General features: G+C 45.3%; 1 protein-coding gene across 2 annotated transcripts; it reads right to left on the bottom strand.

The window, feature by feature from the left end:
• Positions 1 to 339: 339 nt before the first annotated feature.
• On the bottom strand, positions 340 to 26531 carry VXN (vexin). 2 transcript variants are annotated; one of them, XM_042254265.2, is made up of 7 exons: positions 26054 to 26531; positions 21035 to 21090; positions 12198 to 12348; positions 8027 to 8088; positions 7147 to 7330; positions 5063 to 5154; positions 340 to 2766 (listed from the first exon to the last, which is right to left on the bottom strand). In XM_042254265.2, exons 1-7 carry the CDS (start codon positions 26118 to 26120, stop codon positions 2740 to 2742), a joined length of 639 nt encoding a protein of 212 aa, XP_042110199.1. In that variant the 5' UTR covers positions 26121 to 26531; the 3' UTR covers positions 340 to 2739. The 2 variants fall into 2 exon arrangements, with proteins under 2 accessions (XP_042110199.1, XP_014953277.2); XM_015097791.4 differs by lacking the exon at positions 7147 to 7330.
• Positions 26532 to 27431: the final 900 nt, after the last annotated feature.

Here is a 27431-nt window from a genome sequence, read left to right as displayed (position 1 = left end):
AGGGGGCGGTCGCCAGGAAGGCCCCCAGGAGGTGGGCACAGAGCGATGGCCACTGGGCCCCCTGGGGTTTGTGGTGGGGACTGGGGGCAGCATTTCAGCGAGGCGAGTGAACCCTGAGAGCCCAGGTCAGGCCAGGCCAGGGCTGGGCAGAAATGAGCCTGGTGCTGACTGCTGGGCAGGGCTATAATATTAAAACCAGACATTGTCTCTGGATGGAAAGAGCATACTGGGTCCTTTCTTGCAATCCTTTTCATTTAGGTAAAGGAGCAATGAGGTCCAAATACATAATTCTTTCCTTTTGTGAAAGCCCACTCCCATCCAGTGAAGAAGCCCCAGGCATACTTTTGTGGGCATTTATTAATGTCACAAACAAAGCACACTTTATTTTTATTTGAATTGGCCAATGAAAATGTTCTACACAAGGCAAACACTTCATGAAATTTTAAAATGAAAAATAAATAAGCTCCATCCTACATACATCTCCAGCTGCCACATATAAATAGAGGACATCAGTTGTAAAGTAAATAAGTTAAATAGTTGTAGGATAGTCTGACAGGTCCAGTGTGAATCACCTGTTCCCTCCCTATCTTTGTTCCGGGCCCCTTCATCTGTTCACTGTAAGAATAGTACACAGTCCACTGTGGCCCTTACTGAAAGAGCCCTTGATGTCCACATCTCCAGGTTATGTTCTGTTGGGAGGACTGGGTGTTCAGTCTAAAACAACAGTTGAAGAGCAGAGGTCAGCAAAGTGAAAGCCCAGGCCTCTTTCGCCATGTTGTCTGACATTTCACCTGGAGATATGGAAGCAGGTAATTCCCAGAGCAAAAAGCAACACGTGCCCATGAAACAGCTGCATGTGAATAACTGTTGTGTCTGAGACCAGTGATGTTGGCAAAAGTTTCCTTTGTGTTAAGAAATGGCAATTTCCAACCTGGTCTCAGACTAAATTTCACCATGGAGTCGCTAGTTTTGTTAAATGAGTTGGGTTAGTTTAAGCTTCTGAATTAGAAAACAAACCTTCTGGAAGCAGACTTGAGGCCACAGATGACAAATATACAAGACACGTCCCATTAATCAGCTCCACAGGCAGACATTACCAATTGATCACTACATTCCTTCATCTCAGATTCCAGCCCCACACAGCACTCCACGCAGCCTGTGCCAGTCATTAGCATTTGAGATGAAGTTTATTTACTAGTCTTGGATCTTCTCTATGTTCTGAATATTCTGTAGAAAGGAGTAGATACAGCATAGGCATTGAACCCGTGATGCCAGCTATGGGTTGGGTGCCTTCAGACTAGTCATTTAACTGCTTTAAAGCTGTGTCTACTAAATGGGGAAGGCCACCTACTCAGAGTTGATAGGAAGATTGGGATAATGTATGTGAAGTGCTCAGAATAGCACCTAGCACACAGTAGGCATATAATAAATGGTAGCTGTCATAATCATGTTATTGTTTTAAGGCTATTGACATTGATAATAGAACTGATGATATTTCCATTAAAAGAAGGAAAGCATATTATATATTAGGTTGAACCTATGAAATTGATAATTATTTTCAACCTACAAAAACAAGAATCTCTTCTTGTTCAGTGTTATACATAATGATGCATTTCATTTATATCATGTACTGGTTCTAACTTTGTCAAATTGCTTCTTTCAAAGACTGCCCCCAGAGACATATTCTTAAATCAGCTGCTAAAATAAGCAAAGCAAGCAGTCTAGTACAGAGGATGAGGACCTGTATTTAGTATCTGGTATGTAGTTCCATACACTCTTAAGGCCCCAGCTTTCCCATCTGTAGACTGGGAATACTTGTGCTTTCTTTAACAGGAATTTTGTGAATGTAAGAGGTGATGGATGGGAGAACACTTTAAAAAGCTAAAATAATCATACCCAAGCAAGGTGTTATTAATTTCACTAGACTGTGCCATTTCAGAAAAGATTAGCATTCAAAATTTTAAATCATGTTTTTCTATAGAAAAATCACATGTAAAAGAATAGAGAATTCATGCAATCATGCCAAATGATCATCAAAACTGATCTTGACGATACCCTCAAGATATTAGATATTAGAACTACTAAGTAAATACATAAAGTGCTTTGTCACTAAAAATCATACCTCATCAAGATGAAATAAATACAGTAACAGGAACAGTGAGAACCAGTGTGTTTACAAGTGCCTCAAATATCAAACTCTTCCATTTATACCAGAAATTAGAACAACTCCCAAGAAAGACTGAGGAATTGTCTGCTTGATTCCTTGGAGGTCTTTAAAATGGGTTGGGAAAGTGGGTTTGATTTTGGTGCCATTTTACTTAAACATAGGGATATAAACTTGATGACCTCCCAAAGTCACTTTGACACCAACGGCTTTATCAATTCGAAGAAGGGAACAGTTTCCTTTTGCCTTCGAGGGAGGTTTCTGTCCCATGTCCTCAGCCGGGATGATGAGTTAGTATTGGAGGGTGATGGCACGTGGGCCAGCTACTAGCAGAGGTGAGTATGTGGCTCAGTTCCAATCCGGAAGTTTCCTCCCCTTGTGCAGTGAACTGGGGCCAGTGCAGGGGTGGGTGTCATCTTTAGTCAGCCTCGAAGGCGCTGTTGGTAGCTCCCACATACTCAGACTTCTTCTTGTGCCTGGTCCACATTTTCCGGAGGATGCTGGGCATACCGCAGGGAGCACTTCCTGTTAGCGGGAGGGAGGCTTCTGCTCCCTGGGGGAGGGTTGGAAATTCTTCAGTCATCTTCTTGAGGTGTCTGGATCTACAGAAAAGCCGAGGTGGGCAGGGAGAGTGGTCATTCTGCTGAGCCTGTTAACTGTTGCCCCCCGACAAGTGTAGCTGAAGCCCCTGATCCTCCTGGGCCCTTATGACCTGTGACCACGTGGAAGGTCACTGTGGGCCTCACGCAGAAATGACACCCCTCACCCTACCCCAGGGGGTCCTTGCATGTAGAAGGGAAGGAGGTGGACCTGGGTCCACCGGCGCATGGATCTTAAGTTCTGCTCTTGTTCCAAACTCTACTCTCCCACCCCTGCCCCACCCCTCAACCTGAACGATTTTGCTGGAAAGGTCAGACGTTACCAAGCGTCAGCTCTTGAAAGTGAATCAGCCCTGGGGCTGAATCTGGCTACCACTTACTCTATGACCTCAGTGACTTGACCTCGGCCACCCTCAGTTTCCTCACGTGTAGAATGGAGATAATTTTATCTAACTCTTGGGGGTTTTGTGAGGAGGGAAATAAGACTATATAAAGCATCCGGCACATTGTTGACCTCAATAAACATTCATTTTCCTCCTCACTTGCTCTCCTTTAGTGAAAGAAGTGGCCTTTGTTTTCTTTTCTATAGCCAGGGTCCAGGGAAAAAATGACATGAGAATATCTACACTCAGGGACAAAGGGGCCATTTAGAAGAATGCTTTGCAGTAGAGGCAAATGGCTCATTTCTTGAGGGGGTCCATGTTTGCTGTTTGCTGCATCCATCAGCAGCAGCCTTACCTGCTCAGAACAACTTGCTACCAGAACTTAATGCAATTGAAACTATACTTTGGGGACTTCTCTGGTGGTCCAGTGGCTAAGACCCTGTGCTTCCAATGCAGCGGCTGTGGGTTCTATCCCTGGTTGGGGAACCAAACTCCCACATGCCTTGAGGTGTGGCAAAAAAAGAGAAAGAAATCATACTTTTCTCTCATCACCTCTCAATATGTCGATTAATTGGTTTTTATTGTTTGTTCTAGACTGCATTCTTTCATCTAAAAGGGCTTCACACTGGCCTGGTCCTCCTTTAACTCCCTCAGCTTTTAAGGTGTGCACCCCTTGGGCTGATATGATAGCCCATGGTCCCTCATCTATGAGCATGTCACATGTGCCCAGGCATGTGTCGTTCCCATTCGCGTTCCTGAAAAATGATGCAATCGTTGGTGCAAGGTCTCCACACATTATCTCATCCAGTTCTCACAATAACCCCTCGAGAGGTTATAATCATCCCCATTTTTTGGTTTTGTTTTTAAAGAAATGAGGACACAGAGGTCTGAATAACTTGTCTGAAGTCACAGCAAGTCAGCAGCAGTGCCAGCCACACAGGCAGAACTGAGTCAAGAGCCCACACTCTTTGTCATCCCTGAAGCCACTTTCCTGCTCCCTCCAAGTCTGGAGGATTGTAGTGGGGGTGTGGCTATCTTCTTAGTGTTCCGTTGAAGGCAGTGGGGTGGTCCTTGGGGGTGTGGGTATTGCTCCGGCTATTCTAGCTGCTGGTTCATGAGCAGAGTTGATAGTAATGTTGTTGTTGTAGTTTTGTCACTCAATCTTGTTCACTCTCGCAGCCCCATGGACTACAGCCCGCCAGGCTCCTCTGTCCATGGGCCTGCCCAGGCAAGAATACTGGAGTAGGTTGCCACTTCCTTCTCCAGGGGATCTTTCTAATTCAGATATCGAATCCTTGTCTCCTGCATTGGCCAGCAGATTCTTTACCACTCAGTCACCAGGGAAACCTTAATAGTAACATGCAGGTCATAAATTTGGTTGAAACCTTTGTATCTTATGTACTTACCTGGGCAGGGGCCCTGAACCTAATGTGTGAGGCATTTCAGGAGCCTCTGCGTATGGCCTGTGATTGTGTATGTGTGTGTGTGTGTGTGTTAGTCGCTCAGTTGTGTTGGACTCTTTGAGACCCCATGGACTGTGGCCCACCAGGATTCTCTGTCCATGGGATTCTCCAGGCAAAAATACTGGCATGGGTTGCCAGTTCCTTCTCCATGCCCTGTGATTAATTTACTTAATTGACCAAAATTCCTCCCAAATGACACTTCTCCAGGTCTAAAGAGTGGCGGTAATAAAGTAGAAACCATCAAAAACACTTGAGCTTAATCCTAGTGAAATAGTCAACGAAGTGCTACAGAGACCCGGGATTATAGCCCTCATTAGAAGGTCGTTTATGGCTGGCAGGGATTTTGTTATAGCATCTCTCCGGGATTGGTCAGCCAGGCCACCTGTTACTCTTCTGCACAGGATGGGAGCAGGTGGGGAACCCCTGGGAGCTTGCTGGAGGCACAGCACTTACCCTCTGGTCAGCACAGCTACATTCTCCGAGCCCGGGGCTGCCGCCTCCAGGACCGTGGGGGCTTTCACGGAGATCCGGGCCACTGGAGGCATCTGGGTTGTGAGAAGGGAGAGTGAGGTTGTTGCCCTGTCCCCAGTTCCCGCACTGGCTGGAGCCATTGGCAAGGGCATTGATTGGCTAAGCTGCTGAACTGGCATCAACCTAGGGCAATGGACCTCACTCCGCCGTGGGCCCTAGGCTTCCCTAGGGGGGCATTCAATGCAGCACTGGACCCACCCTCGCTTCTGACTCAGTAGGTCTGATGTTGGCCTGAGAAGCTGCCTTTCTAACAAGTTCTCAACTGCTGCTGGTCCCCAGACCCCACTTTGGTAACCACTCACCTAGAGAAACGTGAAAGTGAGCAACTTATTCCAGCCTGAGGCCTCTGTCCCCCTAATTCCCCCATGATCTGTGTCCACTTTGTTGTCAAATCCTGCAGGTTCTCACTTGGAAATGTGGCCAAGAGCAGTGACATTCTCCTCCACTGAGCCTCAGGGCCAGTCACCCGGGACAGGATCTCCTTGTTTCCCACCAGACCTGCCCCACACCCCAGGCCTCTCCCAGATTCGCAGGGTCTCCCCACTGAGGGTGGACTGAGTCAGCTCTGTCCCCTGCTTCATGCATGTGTGCTTAGTAGCTCTTTCATGTCTGACTCTTTTGTCATCCCATGGACTGCAACCTGCCAGGCTCCTCTGTACATGGGATTTTTCAAGCAAAAATACTGGAGTGGGTTGCCATTTCCTTCTGCAGGGGATCTTCCTGACTGAGGGATGGAACCCGAGTCTCCTGCATTGCAGGCAGATTTTTTTATCTGCTGCTCTTTAAGGCTCCTCAAAACAGGACTCCCCCTTATCTGCTTCTGTTCCCCCTACATGTCCCAGAGGGGCTGGTCCTGCCTTTTCTAATGCTCACCCACAAATCTGCATCCTCACCCAACCTTTCCTTCACTCTCTGGATTGAGCCTCATCTCTGCCTGCCCTTCAAGGCCACTTCCTCCAAGAAGTCTTCCCTTAGGGTGGTGCCCAAGTTGACTTATCTGCGTCGCTTGTCCTCACAGCACTGAATCCCTGTGTGTCATGTTTTGGCAACCCACCAATTCCGTGTCTTTACGCTTCTGTTTCCTCTGCTTGTGCAGTCTCCCCAGGAATGGATTGGCCTGGATCAGGGTCTGGGACTTAACCCTTTGCTGGCTCTCCTCTTAAAGGAGGTGGTGAGTGCTCAAGAAACATGTACTGAGTTGAGAAGGAACTGGGGGCCTGAGCAGGGCCAGGTCCAGAGTTTGTTCAGTCAGTGGATCTCCCCTTTGCTCCTCCACCCCAAGCCCCAGGGAAGGCTTAAGGTCACTACATTCCTGGAATTGCTGGAAAATTCCAGGTCAAGGACACCAGGATCCACCTTCCCCTGCTCTCCGGCCTGGCCCAGGGTTGTGGGCAGAGCCACTGTGCCACCTTGTGGCCTCTTGGGAGCTGTCCCTCTGGTTGTGCCAGTGGCCAGAAAATCACTTCTTTCCTCTCTGTCCTCCATCCTGTTTCCTCCAGCGCATATTAGAGTCCAATCAGATTTGACTGTGTGGGCTCTGAATTGCTCTCCCCACCCTGGGATAATGGGCCTCTGAAGAGCTGCAGGACCCTAGCCCCAAAGTCTCAGGCCCAGAGGAAAGGGTCAGTCATGCTGCCGCTTTGCCCTCTTGCTGCCCCTCTGTTGTGGTTACATCTCCATCACCACCCTGTCCCATCCCCTCTCTCTCTGACTTCCCGACTGCAGCTACCTCTCCAAGGGTGGGGGCAAGATAATCCAACGTGATGGACTGCCCTCTTCCCCTTAGCCAGGGCTCGCTGAGGGCAGTGGTTCAAGCTGTCAAGCCTGACAACCTTCACTTTGTGGCAACAGCCAAACCACCCTGGGTTGCCCCTGGGTACCGGGTTGAGGCAGGGAGCTCTTGATTGTCCCATCGCTGCCCTTTGGGCAATTTTCCTAATACAGGGATGACCCAAATGAAATAATTGAATTAGATTTCCTGTCCATACCAGGAGCAAAGCACTCACATCTCTGCCCAGTCTGTTCCATAAAGACGAGCAGATGGCTGAGACATTCTCTCCAGTCTGTTCTAGTTCTCATGATGCATGAGTCTTGAGATCTGATGCCCACAGAGTCCAGAACGCCCAAGCTGACCTCTCCTTCAGCCACCACTTCACCCTTTCTCTGCTGACCCTGAGGGTACCCACGTTCCTGCCCGGAAGATGATGAGGGAGATGTGTTTTCACGGGGTGACACTGAGCTAGACCCAGACACGCACTATGTGATCCCCCTTCAGGAAAGGACAAACCATCCAACTAGGGGTGGGTGCGCCGCAGGTGGCTTTTGGCTTCTTCAGGTGTCCTTGGCCGCCACGAGCCACCTCGCCCAAGGTCACCCTCTCCTGGGCAGCCTGCATACCATGACAGAGCCAGGGGAAAATATAAAACCTTGGTCAATTGGAGTCATCTCGGGCAACCCCAGTGGATGACACTTGCCTCAGTGCTCCCGGGGGAGGCGGTTGAGGGTTCCCTCTGAGATGATGGTGTTTTGTGCTTTCACTGAACTCGAGACCTTTGCATCTCTTTACCCCTATAGCTGCCTCTGGCAATTGGCCAGGCACCTCCACCCAGCGGGGACATACCACAGAAACTGCCTCCCCCGCCCTGTGTGAGATGTCTGCTAGGTAATACCTTCTGTTTGCCTAAGAGCTGAATATCTGGCAAGAAAGAGGGCAGCAGCCAGTGGTGTACCGCTAGTTGACAGGCTTTAGGAACAAAGAACCCTCAGCTGCAATTTTCTAATGATCCCCAGGCCTGGAACAAAGGACACTTGTTCTCCCTTCATGGCACAGATAGGGCGAGATGTTTAAAGCCTGGAAGATACAGCTAACCAGGCTAGATTACTTACCAAAGCTTTGCCATATGTTCGATTCCCACACAGATTTGCTGATTTGGGTTCTGACGTCCCCACTGCAAAGTTGAACGGAGGGGATGTTACTCGGTGGTGCTCTTCTGGTTCTGCATGAATTATATTGTTAGCGAATCAAATCACAAATGTAGGAATTTCTAAGGGCCTTTTTACTGAGTGGCAAACTAGGGTCAGGATTGGGGCGACTGTCGAGCGGGTCATCTGCATTAAATGAGACAATGTTTATGTGTCTTACACTCAGCACATCGCCCGACACAGTAAATATTCAAAAATATTTACTGGCACTCTTCAGGGGGCTAGAACTAAGATTTAACAAGATCACATGTGTGAAGGTGTTCAGTACAGGGTCTGCCTGTAGTAGGTCCCCAGAGGACCCCAGTGCCTTTAGCTCCTCCTTCCTTCCTAAGGAGTCATATCACATGACATTATCAGGAGTTAACTCTTTACAGCTGGGAGAAACATTTAACCTGCGCTCTTGAATGCACCTCTGTGAAAATGAGCCTTCCTCATAACGTGGGAGGTTTGGAGGTTATCAGTGTCCTGAGACACTGGCCTGAGATGTATAAGTGGGAGCCTTCTTTCTGTGCCTTCATTTCTGAGGCCCATGCTTCTGGGAATCCAGGTGTTGAGCTGAGTAGCTAGTGATGGGCGCGAGGGAAGCTGGCCTTTGATGGAGTCCCTCCTGGGGCAGATGTTCCTGGCAGAGCCCCATCCTATCAGACTATAGCATAGAGAACACGCCCATGACCCCAAGGAAAACATCTCAATGCCAATGAAATGTAGTCATAGGCTACCAAGATCAGACCACGATGTGTCATGCTCTGGCATAAGTGATGACAGTAGCGTGTATTTTTCAGTATTTACTGAGTCAGGTGCTGTGCTGAGTGTAGGACACATGAACATCATCTCATTTAATCCTCACTACAATCCTCACTCCTCCTCCAATGTGCTATGCTCAGTCATGTCTAACTCTTTGTGACTCCATGGACTGTTAGACTGTAGCTTGCCAGCCTCCTCTGTCCATGAGATTCTCCAGGCAAGAATACTGGAGTGGGTTGCCATTTCCTCCTCCAGGGGAATCTTCCTGACCCAGGGATTGAACCCTCATCTCCTGCCTCTCCTGCATTGCAGGTGGATTCTTTAACACTAAGCTATTGGGGAAGTCCTTACAGGCAGACATAATAATAGGTGAGGAAATGCAGTCTTTAAAGATGCACAGCAATTATGATGAAGCTGGGTGGGATGACTTAGGGAATGGCAAGCTGACCTCTTTGGTTGTCTTGCAGGGCTAGGGAAACTTGACCAAGGGAACCCCTAACCCATTGTGGGAGGAGTTTTTCAGGCAGAGAGACTCAGGGAGGGCAATCCACAGAACAGTGTCAGGGAAAGTCCAGGATATAACAGAATATAATGAGTGGTCACAGCTCAGGGTTGTTCTGTGTATGGATTGGCCGGGACAGGAGTGTCACAGGAGGTGGCCCTGGAGAGGGAGCAGAGAACTGGGTCCTGCAGGGCCTTGGGTATGGCCTGGAGGGTGGCTGGGGATGAGAGGACACAGTGTTTAATGCAGAGGGATAACAGATTCTGCTGTAGAAGGACCTCCAGCAGCCTTATGGAGGGAGAGGGCCTGGTAGCTGAGGCCCAATGTTGGCTGCTACACACCAGGGATGAAGGAAGTCTCACCCAGGTAGCCTGAGGTTGGTACCTAGAAGAGACGAGACCTATGTAGGAGCTGACGTTGTCAGTGGTTGGTAAGGTGGAGTAGGGGTGGGGGGAGGACAAGATGGGAGGTTGGGGTCAATACCCCAGCGATTTGCTGGGAAGATGGATAGCGATCCCAGCTGAGAAAGGAAGAGAGGTTTAAAGGTGGAAGACAATCACGTTTGAACAAGTTGATTGTGAGACGTCCGAGGCCACCTTGTTGGAGAGGTTCCACCAGCCCAGGAGGTGGGGTGTCCCCTTTCCTGGGCACCTAAGGTTCACCTGCTCAAGGCTGCAGGCTGAGAGGGTTTCTCAGCTGGGCCTCTGCCTTCAGAGTCCTGCTATGTCTAAGCTTCCTCAGGGCATATTTCTGCTACAGGAGAAGGCTGCAAACCCAGGAGCCTTCTCCTGTAGCTCAGGAGAGAACCGGGTCTCCAGATGTCAGATCCCCAAAACACATGTCCTTCTTACAGAAGGATGGCAGACTTGTGCCTGAGGCCGGTGCCCAGCCTTTCCGAGGGAGAGCACTGGGGCCTGGCTTTGACTCAGACACCCTCCCTCCCTCTCACGCTCCCCTGGAATCTGTCAGATTGTGGGAGCTGAGGGAGTTGAATCCATGCCCAGCTCAGTCTTTTTTTTTTAACCTGACTCGCACATTCCCTGCATGAGCTGACTGTCACATGTCGGGCAGAGTCTCCTCATATCATAACTTAGTGTTCTCTCCTCCAGTCCAGGCTTCCACAGGCTGCTTAGGGAGAAAAGGAGCCCCTGAAACTAGACAGTTGGAAGACATTATTGTCTGGAGGGGAAGAGGCAATTAGCTGGGAAACCAGGAGACCTGAGATTTAATCTCAGTTCTGTTGCTAATGAGCAGTGTGACCTGCGGAAGGTCAGCTAGTTTCCATTTCCTCTTCTGTAGATCCACAGGGGGCACTTGCAGAAATATGTGGGCCTCCACCTTCAGGGTCCAATAGAATCACTGGGGAGCAGGCATGTTAAGACAGATGGCTGAACCCACCCCAGAATTTGACTAAACAGGTCTTGGGTGGGACCCAAAATTTGCATTTCAAGCAAGTTCTCAGGTGATTCTGCTGTTCCTGGGACACCCCTTTGAGAACCACCCATCAGATTATCTCTAAATCCTTGGTCATCAATATGTTGTCTTGGGTCAACATTGGCAGCATCATCTGGAAGCTTATTAGAAACAAAATCTGGGGCCCTACTCAGTCTTGAATTAGGCTCTGTATAAAAACAAGATTCCCAGGTGATTCTCTGGTACATTAAAGTTTGAACGACATGGCTGTAAATTCATTTTATGATTTTATGGAGAAGGTATTCTTTTTTTCTATAAACAGGCACCCATCCACCCACCCACTTATATATAGACAGAGAAAAAAAAATTATCTCCTCTTAATTTGCAAGGCAGATTGTGGTTTCCCTCATGCTTTCATTTTCTGTAAAAAAGATATATATGTAATCACTTAACTAGAGAATATAGCTTGATTTATGGGTTCTCATACTTAGGCTCGTAAAAACAGGATCAGTGTTTGTGACCAAAGAAACTTTAGAGATCTAGTCTAAGATCTATGAAGGAGGAAAGAGGGAAGATGGTTGGATGAAAAGCCATACTCGGTGGAGTCTAATTTCAGTTCTTGTAAAATACAAAATAGTTGACACTCCAAAGCTTTGAAAAGGACGGCCAAGACTTTTTGAGTATTTATGGAGTTAGAAATATGAATAACTATAGGCTGTGGGCATAACAGAAATAAACTAAACCAGGAATTAAAGGCAAAACACAATCAAGACTTCAGCAAGCTAGACACAGATTCCTATTTGACTGCTGGAGCGGGGACCATTTTTAAAAATAGTGTGGAAGGTAAGACTCTTTCCAACTTTCAAAACAAATTTGTCTCTAAATTCTTTTTATAAATTGTTGAAATAGTTTAAGCCATTCAAATTTAAAATAGTGGGATTTTAAGATGGCAGTTGATGAGTCTGTATAATTTCACACACACACATACAGCATAATGCTGTATGAAGTAAGTTTCTTTTACCTCATGAGTCGTGTCTACACTGGTTTCCTCTCCCCCAGAATAGAGTGATTTTTATCTCCTCCTGAATCCCGCAGGACTGCCTCTGGAGCTAGGTGGTAGAGGAGAGCGTCTTTGCTCATCAGGCAGACCCAGAAGCCAGTGGTTTAAGGCAGAATGTTTTGTGGTGCGGCGGTGGGTGGGGCCGAGAGCAGGTGCATTCAGAGCGGGACCAGCATGCACTGCGGAAGGCGGCGGCCTTACCCCAGCCACAGGTGCACCGCTCACCTGGCCTGATGGAGGACCGCGCCGTGGTGGGAGCAAAGCCAAGCCAGGACGCAGACACCGTGGCGGCCGCTCTAAGTGGGTCACTGCCCCTCAGGGAGGCCCCACGGCCCGCAGAGCCGGGATGCACCTACCAGGCCTGGCGGGAGTCTTGGCGGGATGGGGACCCTGCAGCCGCGGGTTCTGGAAGCGGCCCGACCTGCGGCCCTCACCGTCTCGGCGGTCGGTGCGGTGCGGCAACAGCTCCAGGGGCCGAGGCGCGTAGAGGTCCGACTCGATCACCACCTGAGGGGAGGAGGAAGGACCTGAGTCACCAGGCCTGGGACCTTGTGCCAACACGGAACTGCTGGAGCTGTTGTGGGGAGCAGTGACAAAACCTGGGGGAGACTGGCCGGAGACAGTGAGCCGTTGTATTGAACTCCAGCAAGTCGAGGGGTACCACGAAGCAGGAAGATGAGTTTCTGAGGGTTCCCCACCAGCTGTCCCTTCAAAGAGTCGGAAGCCTGGGCCATCAGGCCCCCAGTAGAGGCTGGCTCCCTGCCTCAGAGCCAAATATGGTTTAACAACAGGACAGGAATATTTTGGCCACCTGATGGAAAGAGCTGACTCATTGGAAAAGACTCGGGAAAGATTGAGGGCAGGATGAGAAGGGGGCGACAGAGGATGAGATGGTTGGATGGCGTCACCCACTCAGTGGACATGAGTCTGAGCAAATTCCAGGAGACAGGGAAGGACAGTGCAGCCTGGCATGCTGCAGTCCACAGGGTTGCAAAGGGTCGAATGCGACTGAGGGACTGAACCACAGAAACAACAATTTGAAATGGGGATGGCTCTGGAAATTGGGGTCTTGCAGCCTTTGCATCTCACTGGGAGCCCTTGTTCATGTAGACTGTGGCTTTTTGGATGCTCCATCAGAGAGGCCTAGGGAGAGGACTTGGGCCCCACCTGACACCCTGGTTGTAAAAAGAAAGAAGCTGTTGGCAAGTGGAGCCAGCATGGTTCCTGGATACTCCCCCTTCCTCCACTTTGCAGAATGCCTGTGTCTGGTGGAGCTGTGACATGAATTTCAGTGACTTGTGGCTGATAAGTGGAAATTCTGGCAAGCTAGAATAGAGCGCTACATGTTGAAGTGTTTTCACTAATGATCACCTGCTGAATAGTTGTTTGGGGAAAAGTAAGAAGAATACCACTTTTATCAGGGTTCACCAAGATGGGCCTTTAAATTAAAATAAAAATATTTAAATTATTGAGATAATTTAAATGTAAAACTTTGAGACAAATAGTGCTATATTTTATCTTAATTTGGGGGTGAGGTGACAAAGGGAATCTTGACAGCTTTTGGGTCTTATCTTGCCTATTTTTTATATACAGCTGCAAACGACAGTGGGCTCATTCAGTCCCGTGAAGCAGGTTAGAACCTCCAGCATTACACAGCAGCCTCTCTGAAGTTTGGATTCACTCTTTCTCTTGCTCACTTGCTTCTTCCTTGCACAGACATACTGAGAGGGCACGTTTGTGTGATCACGTTTGTGATCCTGGCATGGGGTGTATCTGAGTGAGGTGGACCTATCTCAGCCCTTACAGTCCAGGCTTTGATGAATTCTCCTCTGTTGTCTGCAAAAAGCAATTGTGGTCGAAGCTGAAGCAAATAAGACTGAATTTTAAATATTATAATGTGATATTTTATCTTAGTGGAGGAAATTTGGACCTTCAATAAATATCAGGCCACTAGGGAAAGTGGATTCATGACCACATTTCTCATACCAAAATGAGCATCAGACAGGTCAAAGATGAATGTTAAAAATACAAAAAACTAACACAAGAGTATGGTCCAGTATAGCATTTGTTACAGATGATAGGGAATTATCCCTGTGTACATAAAACTCTTGCCAATCAATAAAGAAAAAAATAGTAGAAAAATGGGGCCAGAAACCAGCTGTTAATTGATAATAGACATACTAGTGGCCAGTAAATATGAAAGGTGCTGGACAACCATAATTAAGTGTAAATTAAAACAAAGTTGTCTTTTCTCCTATCAGATTGTTAATGATGAAGAAGATGAATCTCCATTTGGGGTCATGCAAACAGGCATTCAGACCCCAGGTCTGGTACTTTGAGACTGCATGTGATGGGGTCATTCTCTGGATCATCCTTGCTGGTTGGGGCACAGTCACTGCTGGTCGTTCACAGAGATTTCAAGAACACAGCAGGCTCTTCCCTCATGCTGTCCGTTTCCTTACCAGTGAGGAAGGGGAGCTATCATTCTTTGCTTCCATTTATCACAAATAGTCCTTTGCTTAGAAAATTAATTTATCCCCCATTTAGTCATATCTGGCTTAGGAAATTAAATCTTCTCAGGCCCATTTTGGGAACTAGACTCATTTATTTTATGCCTTTGGAGAAAGCTGATGATAATTCAGGACCATTTAAAACTAGGTCCCTTTCTCCTCTAGGCACTGCTGGAAGTGGGGGTTTTCCCTAATAATTTTAAATATTCTTTTCCACCTTGGCTTTATTGAGGCATAATTGACACATATAGTTGTATATGTTTGAGGGGTACAGTATGTTGAGTTGACATGTTTATAAACTGCTAAATGTTTAGAAGGGAGGTGTTTCTGCTGGATTTCTAGCAAGCCTTTTCTAGCAAGCTGGATTTCCAGCAAGCCTGGGGCAGCACTCACAGACCCTACAGAAGCAATGGGTTCCCCCCTAGTGTGGACTTCCAGGTCAAACAGGAGAGATGTGAGCCCTGTTACTGGCATTAAGACCTTTGACTGTCGACCTCTCATCACAGGTTTTTTAGATTTTACTTTCCTTCTCTCAGCATTCCTCTAATGAGGAGTGAAAACGTGTGTTTTCCAACCTATTTTGTAGAAGGAGGAAGTAAGGACATGAAAGCCTGTGAAGTCCAGGGGGCAGCCTAGCATTTCCTTATCAGAAAAGGATTCCCGTGGCTGATTCATGTTGATGTATGTCAAAAACCATCATAATATTGTAGCGTAAGTATCCTCCAATTAAAATGATTTAATTGGATTCTTTACCATCTGAGCCACCAGGGAAGCCCCAGAATACTGAAGTGGCTAGCCTATCCCTTCTCCAGGGGATCTTCCCCACCCAGGAATTGAACCAGGGTCTTCTGCATTGCAGGTGGATTCTTTACCAGCTGAGCTACCAGGGAAGCCCAAAATAAATAAATTAATTAAAAAAAAAGTTCCCTTTGAAGAACAAGAAAGGCCTGCTTTGCAGTCCCTTCTCTGCACTGTGGAGGGGAGAGGGGGAGAAGAAGCGGGCGGGAGAGAATGCAGAGGCTTCAGCTATTGGGAAGGGAGCCCCGCTGGATGCAAGTTTCCTGGGGTGGGGATGAGGCTGGGTTCTTCCCAGGTCACAACCTAGGGCCCTGGCCCTCAGCAGGTTATCTTCTTGGCCCTGAAGGATGCCAACGCAGCAAAGGGAAGAGGAGAGGCCTCACCTCAGGAGATTTCCCTTTCTCAGCTGGCCTTGTGCTTGTGTCTCACGCCACACAGTCTGGGAGGCTCTGAGAGGCCTCGGGACAGTGTGTTAGGCCTATGCCAGGGAATGGACAGCTGGTTCTGAAGGCTCCCAACAGTCTGGCTTATTCTCTGGTCTAAAGGACCCAATTTAAGTTCCTTGCTGCCTCTAGTTTTAGAACAAACCGATCTGAGAGCACGCTGTTTAGCAACCTGAGCACAGGGGTGAGACTGGGGAAGGGGCAAAGAGGAGACCAGTGTTTAATGTTGGGTTTTCCTTTCTTAGGTTAGAGAATTGCCTGTTGAAAGTAACAGCTATAATCTGGTAAGTTGATGCTCCTTGGATTGGCTCATGTCAGAGACCTTGGGGGCAGGTAGGGAGTCATAAAGACAGGTGGGACCTAGATAATGGAGGATCATCATCATTAGGGACTGATAGAATCAATAACAAAGCTCTAGCTCAACTTTCTAATTTTATACACAGGGAGGGTGAGGCCAAGGGGAGCCCTGTGTCTTCAAGGTTCAGACCATGGTTTCATGAGTCCTAAGGGAGTGCTGACATCCAGGTAAGAATTTTCAAGTGCAAATTGTTTGCATGGTGCATTTTGAAAAAATCAGATCACCAGAAAGAAAAATCAGATCCGCCCTTCTCCACAAGATTGAAATCTGGGGCGAAAGTGACATTTGCAGTCTTATTCTCCCATCTTTCCTGCGGTGGTGCCACTGCTTATTATGAAGAGGCTGTGAATCTTGGTGCCAGTGGCTCCACTGAACCGAGAGGCCTGACTGACCCACGCTTCAGTGTAAATCTGTTCCTTTAAGCTACTCTTATGTTGTCTGTAGCATCAAGGATAATCAGAATGTCAATTGTTGTTGTTGTTCATTCGCTAAGTCATGTCCAACTTTTTGTGACCCCATGGACTGTAGCTTGCCAGGCTTCCCTGTCCTTCATCATCTCCCAGAGTTTGCTGAAACTCATGTCCATTGAGTCGGTGATGCTATCCCACCATCTCATCCTCTGCTTTGGCCGTCAATCTTTCCCAACATCAGAGTCAATAACATTGCCTAAGAATCAGAGGGGGTGCGGGGGAGAAAACTACCAAAACTGTCTAGAGAAGGGAGAGTGTGTGACTATGGAAGAAGATGTAAATTACGAGTGGTCCACAGAGGGAGAAACTGCGGCACTAAGAATGAGTCAGAGAGGAAAGAGATATTTGTAAAGGAAGAAAACTGACATGGTATGGTATAGCCCAAGGGGTGAGACTAGATGCAAATAAGAATTTCAGGGAAAAGTCGTAAATGCTGGTATGTAAGAGCAATTGCAAAAGACCTTCCCTGTCTTTTCTAATTTGAATGTATGGCTGAATGTGAGTTTTATGAGCAGAGGATGAGTCAGGCAGTTAAGGGAAATCAGAAATTCAGAGGAGAGCTCAAAGGCCAGAGAGTGTTATTAAGCTGTCTTACCTGTAGGAAGATTGCATATTTGAAGACAAGATCCTAACTTCTGTTTTATTTGATTTTAAATCAAAAGCAATTTTTTTATATGTATTCATATACTTGAGTCATTTTTTTCTCAAAGTAATAATATTTTAGAGAGGGAGAGTCATAAACTATAAACATAGCAGTCTTTCTCAGAAATTTCCATTCCCAGGAAAGCTGAGAGCTTGGTTCTATGGAGTTTTGATGTTGTTTAGTCACTAAGTCATATCCAACTCTTTGTGACCCCATGGACTGCAGCACACCAGGTTCCCCTGTCCTGCATTGTCACCTGGAGTTTGCTCAGATTCAAGTCCATTGTTATTAGAGCCTGGCTGAAGTCAACTGGATGTTCCAGGAGGCAGTGCTCCATGTTTTGGGGGCTTCCTATACCTCATGCCCGTGTGGCTTCACCTCTACCATGGAGAGTTGTCTTCTTTGTTTAGGTTCTGAATCCCTTGAGAAATTTCTTCCCTAGGACCCTATATACCTCCTAAAAAGTATGATTTAGTTTCCATTTTATCATCACAGTTCTGTCCTTATAAAGCTAGTAGACATTGGTATAAGCAGTGATTCAGACACAAACATTGTTTATGGATAGGAATTCAAGGCAAGAACTTGGTTGAGAACCAAACATTCCTAATTCCCAAAGGATCTTCCCTGAGTCATGAATCCAGAGTCCAGATATTTCTTAATTTACAATGGAGTTATGTCCTGATAAAAACCCCCAAAATATCATAAGTCGAAATGCATTTTATACAACTAATCTGCCAGACATCACAGCTGAGCCTGCCTTAAATGTGCTTAGAATACTTATATCAACCTCCGCAAAATCATCTCGCACAGTCTATTTTATAATTAAGTATTGAATGTCTCATGTTATTGGTTGAATGCTGTACTGGAAGTGAGAAACAGAATGGTTGTCTGGATGTAGAATGGCTGTAAGTATATCCTGTTTATCCTTGTGATTGTGTGGCTGGTGGAAGGCTGTGGCTTGCTACACTGCCCAGTGTCACAAGAAAGTATTTTGTACCATGAATCGCTAGCCTAGGAAATAACCAAAATTCAAAATTTCAAGTATGGTTTCCAAATGCATTTCATTTTGGCACCATAGTAAAGACAGCAGTCATGAAAGTCAAGACATCATACGTCGGGGACCATCTGTAATGCCAAACTTGAATCTGTTCTCAAAGTCAGAATTACCTACAGACAACCCCTCCCTTTTCCATTTTTGGGGACACCTGCTGCTTCTTGAAACTCAGGAGCTCTGAACTTCCCTGGTAATCCAGGGGTTAAGAATCTACCTGCCAATGCAGGGGACATGGGTTTGATCCCTGGTCCAGGAAGATTCCACATGCCATGGGGCAACCAAGCCTGGGTACCACAACTACTGAGGCCTGAGGGCCTAGAGCACATGCTCTGCAAGAAGAGAAGCCACTACAACGAGAAGCACATGCACCTCAACTAGAGAGTAGCCTCTGCTCGCTGCAAGTAGAGAAAGCCCGTGTGCAGCAGTGAAGACCCAGTGAAACCAAAAATACATAAATAAATCATTTTATTAAAAAAGACCACTTTTCTTTCTAGATTGTGGGCTTAACTTTTTAGGGATCATGAGAAATAAGAATTCTTGCCTTACAACAAAAACCCCCATCAAAAGCCCTTTCTTTCTTAATATATAAAACTATTCTCAAAGGTCATTTTAAAAAGGGACATACAAGTAACAGAAAAGTGAGCAAAAGACATGTCTTTTAACTCAGGGGAAAATATCAAAATCCATGAAAAATGATAATAATTAAAGAAATGCAAATTAAAATAGTTTCACCTATCAGATTGTCAAAGAATAACAACATTGATGCCATATAGTATTGGTTTAGCTGTTGTGGTAAAAGTACTTTAGAACAGTTGCTAAGAATTTGGCAATGGCTATAAATCCCATGGACAGAGGAGCCTGGTAGGCTACAGTCTATGGGGTCGCAAAGAGTCAGACACAACTGAGCGACTTCACTTCACTTCATAAAGTTTTTTCAGTGTTTATATCCTTTGAGCATTTTCTTTCTTTTTAAAAATTGACATACAGCATTGTGTAAATTTAAGTATAAGGTGTTGGTTTGATGACCCAGCATTTTCATATCTATGAATTTACCCTCAAAAACATTTGCAGAAGAGCATAAAAATACATTCAAGAATATTTCTTGTGGCACTATTTTAGTGGAAAAATGCAGAAACCCTGTTTATTGATGATTTGGTTAAATAATCTATAAAACTTCAGATTAGGATTGAGTGAAAAATTATAGCACATCCATACAATGTCATACAGCCTCTAAAAAGAATGGGGAAGGTCTGTATGTGTTAATTGGTATGTAAAGATTTTAAAATTTATTTAGTGAAAAAAGTAAACTGCAAAACAACATATTATTGAGCAATAAAGCATGATAACTGTATATTGTTATATGAGAAATTTTCACTTTAAAATACTAGTGCTTATTGAATGCTCAGTATGTGTCAGATTTGGACTGAGAACTTGAAAGAAAGAAAGTGAAAGTGTTAGTCACTCAGTCGTGTCCAACTCTTTGTGACCCTCTGAACTGTAACTCTGTCCATGGGATTCTCCAAGCAAGAATACTGGAGAGGGTTCCCATTCTCTTCTCCAGGGTATCTCCCCAACCCAGGGATTGAACCCCAGTCTCCTATATTGCAGGCAGATTCTTTTACTGTCTGAGTCACCAGGAAAGCCTGAGGACTTCATGTATATTAAATCATTTGTTCCTTCCAATAGTTCTTGGGACATATTCTCCCATTATCCCCATTTTAATGTTAACAAAGTCAAGTCCCAGAGTGGTGGGCTGTTTGCCCAAGGTCACAAAGCTAGAAATGGATAGAACTGAGATTTAAAACTAGGAAGTGGATAAGAACCAGGTAGTTTGACTCTAATCTACATACCTAACCACGGTGTTCTTCAGCTTCTCAGGATTTTTCTGATACTATACTTTACATCTTTTTAGTGTTTGAAATTTTGTAATGGGAACATACTGCTTTAGAAATTTAAAAAGTAATAAATGTATATAAAACAATGACTGAAACCTAATCTCATTTCCAGGACACTTAAAAAGTTTTTGTTTTTGTTTTAAATGGAGAATAGGATTTTAAAAATTGAGATCCTTAGAAAATCAAAATGGTGTTCTACAAAAAAATTGTGATAGAAATAGAAACTCCAGTATAACCAAGAGGGAACAATTAGCCCTGAAAATAAATCTTTTTAAGTACAAAGATGTATTGAAAGCTTTTGTAAAGAAATCTATAAGTAAAATGAGAAATTCACAGGCTCTAAAGACATGTAAACCAATTTTAAGGTAATGCATGTACTTATTAAAGTAGCAAAAAATAATACCAAAACATGTAAGCCAAATGTTGGTGAGGTTGGAGGTAAATGGAAAAGCATTGTTGGAAGCCTGGCAGTTGTTCAGAATTCCTGGTAATATGGGACAAAACTGTAAGCAGAAAGCATCTTTTAAAAATCACTGCTATATTGTCCATTTTAACACAGTAGGAATGCCAATGATGGATGGGTGAAACTCTTCTTTTACTTGTTAATTCTACTTTGAGGCCTATGCACCACAGAATTAATCCCCAATAGTATTTTGTACAAATAAATTTATTGCACTGCTATTTATAATAGTGAAAAAATGGAATATTACAAATGCCAACAATGGGAACACCTAGATCAGGGATGCTGTACCCAGTCATGGATTTTGTTTAAGACAAAAAATGTATATGTAAAGCAAAAACTATCTGATGCAAAAGTGAGTCCAGTTCAGAGCTTTTTGTTGTCTGGTTGACATTTGTCAGTTGTTTTGATTAAGTGGACAATGGACAACACAGCAGCAACCTGGGCTACAGAAAACCTTTCTGATTGTTAAGAGCGTGGATGGAGTGGGGCATGTGAAGAAGCTAGACATTGCTTTTTAAATGAAAGTCAACAAAAAGGATCAAAACTGAAGTTTTCTTACATTCTTGGTTAAGAGATGTTGAGAGCTTTTGACTCTTCTTCTGGCTGGACTGGTCACTGCAAAGAGAGAGAAAGGAATTGTTTTAGAGAACACCTATGAGGCTGAGAGCTTCCTTGGTGGCTTAGCTGGTGAAGAATCCACCTCCAATGAGGGAGACCTGGGTTTGATGTCTGGGTTGGCCTGGAGAATTCCACGGACTGTATAGTCCATGGGGTCGCAAAGAGTCGGTCACAACTGAGCGACTTTCATTTCCTGAGGCTGATGCAGCTACAGTAGCAATACTTAGAGGGTTTGTACCTGGAGTGGCGCAGGGCACAGGAGAGGGGGGATGGGAAGAAGAGAAGGATGCAACTGCAATTTTAGATGTTCCTTGATCAAATGCACCAAAGTTCAGAGCAGTACTAGTCATGATAGCCCAAAGGTGAGTCATTAACAAATGGATAAACTCAATGTGGCACAGACATACAATGAACTATCATTCAGCCTTAAAAAAAAAAAAAAAAGAAATTCTGAAACTTGCTCTAACATGGATGAACGTCGGACTGGAGGAAGGATGGAATGGAGGGTTATTATTTCATGACTACAGAGCATCAGTTTGAGAAGATGAAAAAATTCAGGAGACAGTGGTGATGTTTGGACAACAATGTGAATGTACTTAATGTGGCAGAACTGAACACTTAAAAATGGTTAAATGATAAATTTTTATAATGTACATTTTACCACAATGAAAAAACTCAGAGTCAATTAGCCATAAAAAGTTCCTTGGTTGGGAAAAGGTGTGTATTTGGTTGGAAGTGGAAATATCCGGATATCTCTTTTGCACATTGATGTTGAGTGACTTAGAAGTGAAATCCTGCCATGTCATTACCCTGCCTGGAATGGAAATGACTTCTTGTCAGAGGTCAGGTAAGAGCTCAGGTGAGAGCTCTGTTGGTGTTTTCTGAAGAGTGAGGGCAGCCCTGAAGCCAGGAGAACAGGACATTCGTTGAGCCAGGGGTCTCCACTCCTTTCACTTCGGTGTGAATCCCAACTTGACCACTTGCCAGTTCTGTGACCATGGGTCAGTGACTCATCCTCACTCCCTGTCCTCATCTGGAAGATGGGTGTGGAATTCAGAACCACCTCTGAGGGCTGTGTGCTGGCATGGTCAGTCGTGTCTAACTCTTTGAGACCCCAGGACTATGGTCCTAAGGCTCCTCTGTCTATGGAATTCTCTAGGCAAGAATACTGGAGTGGGTTGCCATTTCCTCCTCCAGGGGTTCTTCCCATCCCAGGGACTGAACCTCCTGCATTGGCAGGGGAATTCTTTATCCCCGAGCCACCTGGGAAGCACCTCCAAGGGCTGCAGTGAGGATTAAATGGACTAATCTTTATCAAGTCCATAGCCTGGTGCCTGGCAGAGTGAGTTCCCAGGCTTCAGTGGTAGTTATTAAGATTCTCTTTCTCTGCAAGGTAAGGGCAGGTGGAAGGAGACTGTACATCTATCAGGAGTTCTCTTTCTGGAATTTTCTCCATTTCCTCCTGCCAGTTCCCCTTGCCAACTCTGCTCCACTGTTGTTTATTCCCAAGAGAATTATTCTGAAGGCCGTTCACCCTAGAATTAAACCCACTAGTGTGCTTCAGGAAATAAGTTCTGGTATAACTTCTTGGTAAAACCACAGATTTTTATCTTTTATGTTTACTGTGAATTGTGCCTGTGAAATCTTTCCCTTAGAGGGCTCCCCTTCTCTCTGGGAAGTGAAAATACACACTTAGTTACAGACTTGGTCTCTGTATTGTGCCTTTTAACTACTTAAACACCATAACACTTGCTGTTGGCATATTTTTGTGAGAAATTAAGATGGCTCAGCTAAAAAAATGGGTAGATTTAGGTTGAACCCAGTGTGTGTGTGCAGAGAAGGCAATGGCACCCCACTCCAATACTCTTGCCTGGAAAATGCCATGGACGGAGGAAACTGGTGGGCTGCAGTCCATGGGGTCGCTAAGAGTCGGACACGACTGAGCAACTTCACTTTCACTTTTCACTTTCATGCATTGGAGAAGGAAATGGCAACCCACTCCAGTGTTCTTGCCTGGAGAATCCCAGGGACGGGGGAGACTGGTGGGCTGCCGTCTCTGGGGTTGCACAGAGTCAGACATGACTGAAGTGATTTAGCAGCAGCAGCAGCAGTGTGTGTGTGTGTGTTGGAAAGAGGGATATAAAACAATCATAGGTGTGATAATGGCTCACATTGGCCTTTAGTAGGTGATGGACGGCTTCTTTCCTTCTCTTATTCACTTCTCATAACAACTCTGTGGGGTTGGGTCTCTTCATTAACTCTATTTCATAGGTAGATACTGAGGGTTAGGGTTACACAGTTGGGGTAGTGGAACACAGCCTCTGCCTCTGAAATTTTGCTCTGTGAATGTTTTGTTCATTGCATGTTGAATATAGTAAGCAGGAGCATTTGGGAAAGGACACACCAGGGAGAACTATAACCCTTGTTAGAGAAAATCAAACTAACTTGTATTTCTGCAGGCAGGGAAGGTGGGAGTGGGACGAAGAGTTATGAATCTATCTGATAAGCAGTGACTTAGGAAGACCTGGCAGGCACCGTCTTCTCCCACTGAGAGCCTGAGGCTCTGGAGAAGGTGAGAGGAGGCAAAACAAGGTGTAGGAAGAAGCAGGCTTCTTCCACTGACAGTCTAATATAAAACTGTAAATATCCCTTTCCCAGAGAACAGCTTCCTGAGCAGTGACATGGCCATGAATACTGATGACTGGTTTAATACCCAGAGGTGGCCGTGAATAAAAATGGCAAGAAAGAAATTCAGGGTTGAGTATTTATCTTTGACTAAGCATATTCATTGCTGTAAATCTGGAATAAAGAGAGAAACTACATTGTAAGTGATGCATTGGCTTGGCCAAAAAGTTTGTTCGGGTTTTTCCATAGCATCGTATGGAAAAATTCCCTGAATGAACTTTCTGGCCAACCCAATATTTAATGGTGCTTACTACCTGCCAGGTACTGTTCTAGATGCTTTACATGTCTTCTATATCTCAATTCCCATCCCCCCCCCCCCCCCACCGCCAATAACCTCAGGAAATAAGTTCTAGTTCTTCCTTTTTTATAAGATTGGAAACTCGGGCCCAGAGAGGTTGAGTGCCTGTCCAAGGTCACACAGCACACAAGTGGTGGTGGGTCTCTTGATGAGCCTGCTAAGCAAATGGATTCAAAGGCCCTGTTTTGAATGACTGTCTTCAGGTGAAGTATGACTTTCCTCCTGAATTGTATAAGTTTTTTATTTAAAAGGGCCATTCAGCTTTGAGGATTTTCTCCCTTAAAATTTTTTCAAATGGAAAACATTTATAGAGAATAGGCATTTTAGCAATTTTGTATTTGCTTTCAATTTGTTTTCTCCTCATGCAAAAGAAATAGCAAACAAGAGGGCAGGTTTGGTCTCCTTTTTACCTACCTCTAATTCTACTTTCCTCCCTCTCCAGAGCTACTAATCTCACTAACTTGGTGTCTTTCTGGCCTGTGGTTTTTTTTTAATGCTTTTCTCTAGATATGTGTGTATAAACAATATATAGTACTGTTTCATATTTCCAAATTTAACAATCTTTAGCCTGCTTTATTTCCCTTTCAATGTTATGCTTTCAAGTTATTCATTTCTGTAAATAAAAATAGAAATCACTCTGTAAGTGATGTATTTTATGGTGCTTCCTACCTGCTGGGTACTATTCTAGATGCTTTATATGTTTTGTTTATATCTCCATTTCCCCCCATATTAACCTTGGGAGATGAGTTCTAGTTCTTCCTTTTGTACGAGATTGGAAACTCAGGCCCAGGTGTGGACCTGTGTCCACACACAGAGACCCAGTTCATCCCTGCTGACTGCTGTGGGGTCTTCCAGAGTCTGGTGACACCACCTTTAACCCCTTCCCCTCTTCTAGAACATGTAGGCTGTTTTCAGTTTTGCCCTGTGAGCATCGATGTGTATTTACAGGACTGGAACTGCTGGGTCAGAGGGTCACCTTTGACTTTTCAGGTACCTTCCAAAATCTCCAGACAGTCCCAACTTCAGCACATGGGCAGACTCCCCGGTTCTTTTTCCTTCCCCACTAACTGGCAATAAATGTCTAAAGCTGAATTTATGTTCTGCTGGTTGTCTCTGTGGCCAGGCTGGGTCCCTGCCTGCTCCCCAGCAGTGGCCCTGTTGATGGCTGATATGGGAAGAAGAAAGGAGTTGTTTGAACAGAGGGGTCACTGCACCAGCAGACATTCTGCCCTTTTCATTCAGTCTGACAGTGAGACCCGGGGCTAAGCCAGGGTCCTGGGCTCTCCCAGCAAGACAGGGGCTGCAGGGAGAGCGCAGGGGCGGCAGAACAGAGAGCCGAGTCGTGCAGGTGGGGCGAGGGAAGTGTCTAGGGCCACAGAACCCTGCCTGGGACTGGACACCGTTCCCCTCGGAGCAGCAGGGCTTTTACAAAGTCACACCCTCTGGCAGTGCCAGTTCCAGGTTAAGTTTGGGAGCGCGGCCCTGGGGTCTGTGCAGAGGCCAGCCTGGGTCAGGGCATTCTTGGACCACTTCATTGGACCACTGCTAGCAGGCTCCCTCCTCCTGTTTCACGGCACAGTGAGAAATCATACTTTAGAGCCAGCTGTTTCTCAATTCGGAACCCTCTTGTTCCCTGGAGAAGAGTCTCTCTCCAGCTGCCCTGGGAATTTTATTTTCATCCCTGTTTCCTACCTAACACAATGGTTCACTATCAGTTTTACTCAGCATATTGGGTTTTGCCAGTATTGAATTCAGTGTTTAACTGCCCTCCTTTCCCCCTTGATGGATTGTTTCTCAATGACCGATGTGCGTCCATGCCCCCTCCCCTTTTCAGAAACACCCACAAACACCATCACAACAGAGGCCATCCGACCTCAGAGACCTGAGGGTAAACGTAGTAAAACAGCACGTGCCTGTCTTTTACCCTCTGACCGAAACAGCCACATTAAGGAAACAGTCAAGGGCAATTTTACTCACCCTTGGAAGGAATCACGGTGGTGAAAACTTCTATATTTTCATCACTGCAGCTGTAAATCTGATGCATCGTTTCAGCCTTCTCTCCCCAAAAGTGCCCGGGGATGGGAGGCCTCTCTCTGAACCCCTAGTCGCGAGGTCTCCTAATCCGATCTGGCTCGGGGATCATTGTGCAGTTCACAAAAGACAGGCTGGTGCTGTGATCTCATTTCATTCCAGAGTCTTCACTGCAACATTTTCTAATCCCATCTGTCTTTTTTTTTTTTTTTTATGAATCCTATTATTGCAAACCTTTGATGGAGCCTAGTGCTTCAGTCCCCTCCCAGCCAGGATGTATTTAACATCTTTATTTTGCCGTGCCTGCTGCAGTGGATTTGGAAGTCTTTTGTGAAGTGGTGATGAAGTGAAATCGCCTACTCGGTTAGCGCCAAGCGTGGCTGGAGGATGATACTGAAAAGGAAACGTGATTTTTGGTACTGGCAGTTCCCCTTTTCATTTCAGAAATGAAGAGCCTTTTTTCCCCCTCCCCTTTCCAGAAGAACTGGCTATTCAGTAATTTGTCATGTGTTAATTTGGCTTCCTTCAAAGTTTCTATTTTAAACAAAAGGGCTCTTCTTCCAGAGCGTTCTTGCCTCATGCCAGTACATGACAAGGCTGACATTTCTAGAGAGCTGTGTGCTTTTTGCATCTCCTTGTAGAAACCTGCAAGTGCTTGCAAGGATGTGGTAACAAGCAACGTCTGACACTAGAGATACCTGACTACAGGGAGGTTGTATTTTCATTATCCTAAATATCCTATTGTTATCTGTATATCCTGTATATTTTGTATTTTATCCTATACACACACACACACACACACACACACAAATAGTGTATTATGTCAAACCCATTGGCTTTCATTGCACTGTTACAGATTTATTTCTTCATACCAATAATGATGGTGATGTAATATTTATAAAATTTATTTTATTGAAGTATACTTGATTTCTGCTGCACAGCAAAGTGATTTAGTTATACATATATTCTGCTTCATATTCTTTTCCCTTATAGCTAATCACGGGGATATTGAATATAGTTCCCTGTGCTATGCAGTAGGACCTTGTTATTTATCTGTTCTATATAGACTAGTTTGCATCTGCTAATCCCAATTAATCCATTCTTCCCCCACCTCCCCTTTCCATTGGCAACTGCAAGTTTGTTCTCCATGTCTGTGAGTCTGTTTTATAGATAAAGTCACTTGTGTCATATTTTAGATTACACATATGATTGATATCACATGGTATTTGTCTTTTCTCTTTCTGACTTGCTTCACTTCGTATGGTAATCTCTAAGTCTACCTGTGTTGCTGCAAATGACATTATTTCATGCTTTTTTGGGCTGA

The sequence above is a fragment of the Ovis aries genome, chromosome 9 (genome assembly GCF_016772045.2).
Source record: "Ovis aries strain OAR_USU_Benz2616 breed Rambouillet chromosome 9, ARS-UI_Ramb_v3.0, whole genome shotgun sequence".
NCBI classification, from domain to species: Eukaryota; Metazoa; Chordata; class Mammalia; order Artiodactyla; family Bovidae; genus Ovis; species Ovis aries.
This window is presented reverse-complemented; position numbering and strand designations above follow the sequence as displayed.

Bases quoted from the DNA above. Each gene is read 5' to 3' on its own strand.
- VXN (XM_042254265.2), bottom strand. From the start codon at position 26,120: ATGCATCAGATTTACAGCTGCAGTGATGAAAATATAGAAGTTTTCACC. The intron at 12,349-21,034 runs GTAAGAAAACTT...TCCTCCCCTCAG, and splicing joins AACATCTCTTAACCAAGAAT to GTGGTGATCGAGTCGGACCT. The intron at 5,155-7,146 runs GTGAGTGCTTTG...CTCACAACCCAG, and splicing joins GGAACAGACTGGGCAGAGAT to ATGCCTCCAGTGGCCCGGAT.